General features: G+C 41.9%; 1 protein-coding gene across 2 annotated transcripts in view; it reads left to right on the top strand.

Annotated features, from left to right (window-relative positions):
- BRCA2 (BRCA2, DNA repair associated) overlaps positions 1 to 9,674 on the top strand; it is an 85,088-nt gene that overhangs the window by 73,443 nt on the left and 1,971 nt on the right. For both annotated transcript variants that reach the window (XM_023751171.1, XM_006085488.3), the window contains 2 exons: positions 6,922 to 7,166; positions 8,901 to 9,047. In XM_023751171.1, coding sequence (XP_023606939.1) covers positions 6,922 to 7,166; positions 8,901 to 9,047 — 392 coding nt within the window. The remainder of the gene's footprint in view (positions 1 to 6,921; positions 7,167 to 8,900; positions 9,048 to 9,674) is intronic.

Raw genomic sequence — 9,674 nt, 5'->3', positions numbered from 1 at the left:
AAATGTTGGGTGAGTAGCAATGAACAAAACAGGCAAAAATCCCTGCCTTTGTGGAGCTTACGTTACAGGGGGTTGGGGGGGAGATCACAAATAAAATAAATAAGTAGCATTTCTATTTTTCTTAGTAAATGCTAAGCTCTTATTGGGGTAGTATCAGGGGGCAGGAAAGAGAAATGTGGCTTTAGATAGTGAGGTGAGGAAAGACCTCACTGCAAAGTTAACAGTTGAGTGAGACTTGAAGAAACAGAGGGAGGGAGTCATGTGGACATCTGGGGTAGAAACAGTCCAGGCATAAGAAATGGTCATGATAAAGTCTGATGCTTTGAAGCATTGGCAGAGGCCAGGGAGTGAGTACTCACAGGTGGGATAGAGGCATTGAAGGACCAGACTGTGTGGTGGTCCTTGTATGGAATTCAACTTTATTTCTCAAAGTGATAGGAGGAGTGTCACCACCTGACTAGGTTTTCAGGGGATTACCTGGCCTGCTGTATTGAGAATAGACTCTAGGGTGCATGAGGGTACAAACAGGGGAAACAGCTGGAAGCTATTGAAGAATTGAGGCAAGAGATGATGTTAACAGTTTAGACCAGACAAAAGCAATGGGAGTGGTCAGAAGTAGTCAGATTCTGGTTATATATATTTTTAAATATGTTTTCATTGAATTTTAGAGAGAGAATAAGAGAGAGGGAAAAGGGAGAGAGCTAGAAACATCGATCTGCCACCTCCTGCACGATCCCCCCATCACTACCAGGGATCAAGCCCACAACCCAGGCATGTGCCCTGACCAGGAATCAAACCAGTGACCTCTTGGTGCATGGGATGGCATTTAACCACTGAACCACACTGGCTGGGTCTGGTTGTATTTTGAAGGTAGAGGGACACTATGGGGTTGAAGAAAGGAGTCAGTGCCAAGGTTTTTGGTCTAAGCACCTGGAAAAAAGGAGTTGTCTTTCACTGAGAGGGAAAGACTGCAAGGAAAAGCAGGTCTGTGGGGAAGGGCAGAGCTCAGTTTGGACAGTTAAGTTTTAGGTGCTTAATCTAGGTAGAGAGTTCTACTTGACAGCTGTATACAGGAGTCTGTTCAGGGGAATGATCTTGGCTGAACGTATAAATTGGGAAGTCAACATCCAGGTGGCATTTAATGCTGTGAAACTGGCTGAGTTGTGAGAGGAGATAGAGAAGTGACTCATGCACTCTGATGCCTTGAAGCAGAGGACATGGAAAGGGGCCAGTAAGAGAGACAAGAGGAGTGGGAGGGATCCTCAGAGTAAACTATGTGGAAGCCCAGAGAAAAGGAGGATTTCTGACAGGTGAGCATGAGTGACTCTGTCTGCTGGCATTTGGTAGCATAGATAGTGAGGTTAGGGCTGAGCATTGATTATTGGCTTTAACACCATGGAGGAGTCTTTTGGTGAGTGGTGGAAAAGACTGAATGAAGTGGGGCAAGAAGACAGGAGAGCAATAGCAAGAGTGAATGTGGGCATTTCAGGGACACCATGCTTAAAGCGAAGAAGACATATGGAGCAATAGCTAGAAGGGAAATTGGGAATAAGAGAGTATTTATGTTTTCAGATGAAAGTGCTGGGAGCATACTGATGAGATACTGTCTGTGTATGAGGCTCCCATATAGATGGGCCAGTTGTGGAGCACAGTCCTTTAGTTGCCACGTCGGGATGGTACCTTGGGGGAATATGGGGAGATTGGCCTCAGCTGGTAGCAGAGACAGTTCTCCATAGTTGGAGGAAAAGGGGTGAAGTAATGTGTGCTTGAAGTGGAAGAGGTGATGTATAAGTCAAAACTCGTGGCAGCTCTCCTCTGTTTGCCTCTGTGTCCTCACTGAAGTAGGGAACAAAGTCATCACTGGCAGTCAGAATGGAGGAAAAGGTATGAAATCATCCTTCAAGAAAATGGCAGAGGGGATATACTGGGTGGATACTTTTGCTGCCAGGACCCACAGGAGTCCATGTTCATGAATATGAAATGGAACTGTTCATCACAGTTGGTGTGGTATTTTTTCAACCATGTTGGTTGTCATGGTGTAGGCATGAAGTAGGTAGAAAGTGGGATTTAACCAAACTTGTAGATTAGGCAGGTGAATACTACAAAGCAAGAGGGAAAAGAATTTGTGGGTGTATGCAAAGGGTGGAGTTTTAAATAATCGACCCTGGACTTTACACACGACACAGAGGTAAGAGGGACAGTGTGACCTCTGCTTGTGGAGAAAAAATTAAATGAGGAAACTACACTACAAGTTTATTTTTATATTTTACATTTTCTAAATGTTGTTGTTGTTGTTTTACCCTACCATTTTTTAAAATTTATTTTATGTTACGTTTCATTTTATTTTTATTATTGGTTAAAGTATTACAGGTCTCCTTTTCCCCCGACTGACGCCCCCTTCTAAATGTTTTTTAATAAGCATGTATTACTTTTGTAATTGGGGGGAAACATGATATTTTAAAGAAGGACATTTGGGAGAAAGACAGTACTGTAATCAAGTTTTGAACATAGAGGCAAATTCTAAAATTAGAAAATGGAACATGCTTGGGAAACTTAAGATTAAAATATATTAAATCAATCTGATAAATTTGAAAAGTAAAAGGGATAACTCATTTGCAACAGAATAAACAAATCATTATCTGAGAATGGCAGTTCTTTTCATTCCTATTATTTATAAGGGAAACGTAATTCTCAAGGCAGCAGAAACAAGACACTGTAAATAGTAGTAAGACTGAATGTTTAGTGCCTAGACTTTCCTAGCCTCAGTCCTATCCTGGCTTATGTAATTGTCCCTTTACGCTTTGTGCACTGAAAAAAAACTTAAGTATATTTTTTTATTTATTTCAGAGAGGAAGGAGGAGAGAGATAAAAACATCATCTATCAGCTGCCTCCTGCACACCCCCTACTGGGGATCAAGCCCGAAACCCTGGCATGTGCTCCCACCCGGGAATTGAACTATGACCTCCTGGTTCATCGGTTGACGCTCAAGCACTTGCAACACCGGCCAGGCAACACTGAAAATTTTTTAAGTTTTTATTTTGAACTAATTTTAGACCTTCAGAAAAATTGCAAAAATAATAGTTTCCAAATATCTCTCAGCCAGCTTTCCGTAATGTTAACATCTTGCATAACCATAGTACAATTATTAGAATCAGGAAGTAAACATTGGTACAATATTATTGCCTAAACTTTAGATTTATTTGAAGTTTTTACTCTACTTTCCATTTTCTATTCCAGATCCCACTTTTATTTAATCATTATTTCTCCTTAGTTTTCTCTAGTCTTTAACATTTCCTCATGATCTTGACACTTTTGAATGGACTGATCAATTATTTTGTAGCATTTCCCTCAATTTGGATTTGTCTGATGTCTTCTCATGGTTGAAGTTATACATTTTTGGCAGAGTTACCACGGAAATTATATATTTTTTTCTTCTCTACATCGTATCAAGGGGTCAGTGATACTGGTATTTTTTATTGCTGGTAATAGCAACAACCTTAGTCAGTTGGTTCAGACGGTGTCTGCTGGGTTTCTTACCTGTAAATAACTGACTTTCCCTTTGTCTATAATAATAAAAGTGTAATATGCCATTTAGATCGGGCGTCCTTCCAGAAGAAACGGGGCTACAAGGGAAGCCCGGGTCCTGAGTGCCAGAGGGAAGCTGGTGCCGGAATCCAGGGGAAGGAAGAAGGACAGTGTGATCTAGATATGAAACCTCTGCCTTTATGACGAATTTCGTGCATCAGGCCTCTAGTAGTTAACAAATATCTTGGAGGAGGGTCACATCCTACTTTACCGCAAACTTTCACCCATTCATTTAGCATCCTTCAGTTGATTTTTGTTTGCAGCAGTTTGTTACTGTGGTATTTGCCTAATGGTGGTTTTTTTTTTTTCTTTTTTCCTTCTACATTCATTGGAATTCTGTGAGGAAGAGCTGTCCTCCCCCATTTATTTATTTCATTTATATCAGTATGGACTTATGAACAGTTATTTTATTCTTATGGGAAATTCAGTACCTTTATCACTCCTATTGTTTAAGTTTGGGCCATTAGGAGTTTTTTCAGGTTGATTCCTGTATTCTTTGAGCACTTCCTTCCTTTGTTTGGCATCATAAGATGTTCCAGGCTCACCTTTTAAGTTCCCTGCCCCAGTTTGGGAATCAACTAAAGTGAGTCCTCATTTAACGTCAGCAGGTTCGGCAAATTTAAGCAAAAAACATAGCAAAACCAGTTTTACCACAAGCCTGTTGATACAAACAAGAGTTAAGTTCCAGCATCTCATCAACGTTATAATGAAACAATGTTGAACAAAATGACCTTATTTGAGGACCTGTTGTACCTCTCCAAGAGAACCTTGGATCCTTTTTCTTTCTTTCTTTTTTTCTTTTTCTTTTTTGGAGAAAATGGTATTTAGAATCAAAATCTAATTGCTAGATGTGCTCCTTACTACAGTGGCATCATTGCTTGTATGCCTTTCAAGTGTAAAGAGCTAAGAAATATGTTTATGTTCCAACTTGGATTTCCTTGTAACTGGTTCGTTCTGTCTGTTTGGGGGGTAAATGAAAAATATGTGGAATATCATTGTCCTCCTCGGAGTCAGAACTTCACAGAAAGACAAACCAGGGAAGTGTCACTCCCCCCTCATCCCTGCTGACCCAGTGCTGGCCCTTTTTCCCCCCACCTATACCCAATCCCTGTAGTTTCTGGTTTATCTTCCTGTATGTTTTATACAAGTGATCAGATACCTGTATATTTGCTTATATTTTACTAGAGGCCCGGTGCACAAAAATTTGTGCACTCGGGGGGGAAAGAGGGTCCCTCAGCCCGGCCTGTGCCCTCTCGCAGTCTGGGACCCCTCGGGAGATAACTACCTGCTGGCTTAGGCCTGCTCCCGGGTGGCAGAGGGCAGGCCCAATCCCTAGGTGCAGCCCCTGGTCGGGCTCAGAGCAGGGCCAATTGGGGAGTTGGGGCACCGCCCCGTCATGCACAGAGCAGGGCGGATCGGGAGGTTGCAATGCCACCCTCAGTCACGCTCAGGGTAGGGCCGATTGGGGGGTTGAGGCACCGCCCCCTGTCACACTCAAGGCAGGGTTGATGGGGAGGTTGTGTCGCCACCCCCTGTCACGCACAGAGCAGGGCCCATCAGGGGGGTTGGGGAGCTCCCCCCTGTCACTCACAGAGTAGGGCCAATAGGGGAGTTTGGGGCACCGCCCCCTGTCACACACAGAGCAGGGCAGATCAGGGGGTTGGAGCGCTGCACCCTGTCACACTCAGGGCAGGGCCAATGGGGAGGTTATGGCTCTACCCTGTCACACACAAAGCAAGGCCCGTGGAGGGGGGTTGGGGCGCCACCCTCTATCACAACACAGAGCAGGGCCGATCCAGGGGGTTGGGGCACCGCCACTGTCACACTCGGGGGCAGGGCCCGATGGAGAGGTTTATGGCTCTACCCTGTCACACACAGAGCAGGGCTGAATCAGGGGGGTGGTGCGCTGCACCCTGTCAAACACAGAGCCCGCAGGGCAATCAGGGGATTGGGGAGCTCCCCCCTATCAGGCACAGAGCAGGGCTGATCAGGGGGTTGGGGCGCCTTCCCATCACGAACAGAGCAGGGCAGATAGGGAGGTTGTGGCCCCGCCCTCTGTCACACACAGAGCCGCAGGGCGATCAGGGGGTTTGGGCGCTGCCCCCTGTCACGCTGATCCCGGTGCTGGGAGCCTCGCTGCTCCACTGATCCCGGTGCCAGGAGGCATATTACCCTTTTACTATATAGGATAGAGGCCTGGTGCACGGGTGGGGGCCGGCTGGTTTTCCCTGAAGGGTGTCCTGGATCAGGGTGAGGGTCCCCACTGGGGTGTCTGGCCAGTCTGGGTGAGGGGCTGAGGGCTGTTTTCCGGGTGGCGAGTGACTAAAGCTCCCAACCGCTCCTTGTTTTCTTCTTCTTTTTTTTTTTTTTTTATTCTGGGCCAGCTTTAGCTCTGAGGCCTCACTGCTGAAAACATGGATACAATGTTTCGGTCCGGCTGGGTTTCAGTCCGCTGGTTTCTGGAGTTTTGTTTATCTTCTTATTTGCAACATAGTATATAGTTGCTTAGAGTTGTAGCTCAGAGGCCGGCAAGTGAGGCGGGGAACGTTGGAGTCCGCAGCAAGCAAGCCTCATGTTCGCTTCCAGCTGCCTGGCTGCCGGCCGACATCTTGGCTGACAGTTAATTTGCATATACTCACTGATTAGCCAATGAAAAGGGTAGCGTTCGTACGCCAATTACCATGTTTCTCTTTTATTAGTGTAGATTCTTTCTTTTAGGAGATATCTCTAGCCTTTCTTTATAGCCGTAGTCTTTCTTTAGTGCTTTTCTTTTTCGCCTAACAGTATGTTTGGAAATCACTGATGGAGATCTTCCTCATCCTGTTGTCAGCTGCATAGTACTCCATTGTAAGGATGTGCCATGGTTTACCTAATCACTCTCTGGGCATGAGCTACGATAGGTTGCTATTAGTACTTTATAATTACAAACAGTGCTTCAATGAGTAACCTCATACATGCATTTTCATCAACCTTTTTCATGTGTATTTTACTATCATTGGAAGTAGAGAACTAGAAGTGGTATTGCCAGGTGAAAGGTGTGTGTATGTCGCTTTGCTAGGTATTACCCAGTTTTTCTCCAGAGGGTTCCCATCAGCTATGTACCAGACGCCTGCTTCCTATGGCCTCAGGAACAGAATGTGTTGTCACACTGGCATTGAAATTTTAACACTATAAGAAATAGGTCATTTTGGAAATCCTGAGCTTTCTCTAAATTTATTTAGTTGTTTTTACCATTAGCATACCAGAATAAATGGCCATATTAGAGGTTCCTTGTATTTTCTAATTTATCTCACATATATAATGAAATGGGGTTTTTTTGTTTGTTCTCATTTTAGGTCTTGCTCCTTTGGTCTATTTGTCCGATGAATGTCATAACTTACTGGCAATCAAGTTTTGGATAGATCTTAATGAAGACCTAATTAAACCTCACATGTTAATTGCTGCGAGCAATCTCCAGTGGCGACCAGAATCCAAATCAGAAATTCCTACTTTATATGCTGGAGATTTTTCCATGTTTTCTGCCAATCCAAAGGAGAGCCATTTTCAAGAGACATTCCACAAAATGAAAAATACTATTGAGGTAAAATTCGTTTTGAGCATTACCACACTTTTTGGTATTTTCCAAATAGTTTGAGAGTCAAATATCAAAGGAGTGGCAGTGTTTCTAAAAATTGGATGTTGAGATATAATGTCAGGTGAGGTTTTTAGCATACGTTAATTGCTCAGAACCTGAGGAACTGAGGAGAGATGGTAAGAAGGATGTTCAAGCTACAGACCATGTGTAGGCAAACTGGAAATTGGTGAGAATAACATGTAGTTCATATTAGCTGGTAGTATAATTAGTTAATAATATGTAGGTTTCAAATTTACATTTTAAATTCCATACCTAGTATTTTATACAATTTATATCTGCTTTTATGATGAAATAAGCCCAAGTAGAAGAATACTAAAATTATTTCCCTTGGATCATACACATTTTTGCTGAAATCTATTTATACATCACATTAGCTAAAGTTTATTGAAGTGCTCACTGTGTGTCAGGCCTTGTTCTAAGCCTAACGTGATGAGGTAGGGGACTTTTTCCATTTTTCTTATGAGAAATAGAGGTTAAGTCACACAGCCAAGTTGGTAGAACCAGGATTCATACTTAGGCCACCTGAATACAGAATGCAACTATTAACTACTATGCAGTGCTACCTCCCAATAAAATTTTGGATTTTATAAATTCCTAACTATTAAATAATATATAAAAGATAAGCCTCTTAGTTCTATAGTTTAATGTTTGAAATGTGTTATTCAAAATTGATATAAATCACATTTTAAAAGCATTAGAGTAGCTAGCTGTATATAGTAAGTTTGTGTAATATTTACCTAAAAACTTAATATATACAGTGAAGATAACATCTGATTTATTTGTTTTCTAAGTTGGGGGGCAGGGAGGAGTTGAGGTGGGAAGTTACTTCATTACTTCGCTCTCATACAGAGAACCTACTGTTTACATCCCAGCTTTCTCTGAGACCATTCAAGGACAGTTCAGAGATACCTTTTATTTACTTTTATTTGAAAGTTTTACAAAATACTTTCATGAATTAGGTTAAACCATATGAACTTGCTGATACTTGACCATTTGTGACTTCTGAAACAACATGTTATTTCAGTTAATCCTTGGAATAGACGTGAAGCCGTTCTCTTATTTTACTCCTAACCTGAGGACTGCTCTGTAGATGTTGGATGATTTACAGCTATTAGTAGTAAATAGAGATAGAACTTGAGTCCCAGTCTTCCAATTCCTGAATCATAGTCTATCTTGCTAATTAAACTAGATGGCTGGGAATGGTTCTTATCTCTCTCCTTCCCTGATGCATATAGACCAGGGGTGGGCAAACTTTTTGACTCGAGGGCCACAATGGGTTCTTAAACTGGACCGGAGGGCCAGAACAAAAGCATGGATGGAGTGTTTGTGTGAACTAATATAAATTCAAAGTAAACATCATTACATAAAAGGGTATGGTCTTTTTTTTTTTTTAGTTTTATTCATTTCAAACGGGCCGGATCCAGCCAGCGGGCCGTAGTTTGCCCACGGCTGATATAGACACTCTCCCTCTTCCCTCCAACAATTGAGCTCTGCTGAAGCACTGATGTTGGTTCTGCATTTTTGCATTAGCATAGTTTGACAGTTGCTATCAAATTTGGGATGTCTCATTCTTTCTTTCTGGTCTGAATATTTTAGTTCTGGCTTTAAAGGTAATACTTTCTAAAAACATGAATAGATGGGATTGCATTTTATAAAACAGCTTTTTCAATTTATTTTTAGAATATTGATAGATTTTGCAACGATGCAGAAAACAAGCTTATGCATATGCTTAATGCAAAGGATCCCAAGTGTTCCACTCCAACCAAAGACTATACTTCAGAGCCACACACTGTTCAGACAGTCCATGGTAGAGGAAATACATTTCTGGTAAGTTAATGTAAATTTAAGGAATTTTGTAAATATATATGAAGATATTCAGGTATACATCTAGTAAACATGAAAAAATTTAATTAAACTTAATTAGAAAATGTGATTAATTGTTATGTGACTTTTATAAGTATAGGTTATCTGGAAATTATATTTTATTTATTGAAGACAGAATGTAACACTCTTTGGGAACAAATTTTACAGTTTCTTTAATTTTAGTATTTCAGGTACATGTGGTAGAAAAGACTTTTTTGCCAGTACCTTTGTACCAGGAGGGCTATCCTATATAATAAAAGCATAGTATACAAATTGTCCCCTCAACTGGGAGTTCATCCAGGAGTTCGACCAGGGGGCGGGGCCAGCGGGGGAAGGGAGGGAGGCCCTGGAAGCGGCAGGCAGCCAGGGGGAGGGAGTACCCAGTCGGCAGCCTGCACTGGACCTCTGGTTCTATATAATTAGGGTTGTTTTTAAAGTCAATTTTATTTAACTCTTTAAATCACAGTAAATGACTAATTCTTAAGTAGCTAACACTTGGTAAATGTATTTATATTAATTCATTACCTTCACAACAGTCCTCTAATTCATTACCTTCACAACAGTCCTCTGAGACACAAATTACTACGGTCA

Source organism: Myotis lucifugus, unplaced genomic scaffold (genome assembly GCF_000147115.1).
Source record: "Myotis lucifugus unplaced genomic scaffold, Myoluc2.0 scaffold_19, whole genome shotgun sequence".
Classification (NCBI taxonomy): Eukaryota; Metazoa; Chordata; class Mammalia; order Chiroptera; family Vespertilionidae; genus Myotis; species Myotis lucifugus.
This window is presented reverse-complemented; position numbering and strand designations above follow the sequence as displayed.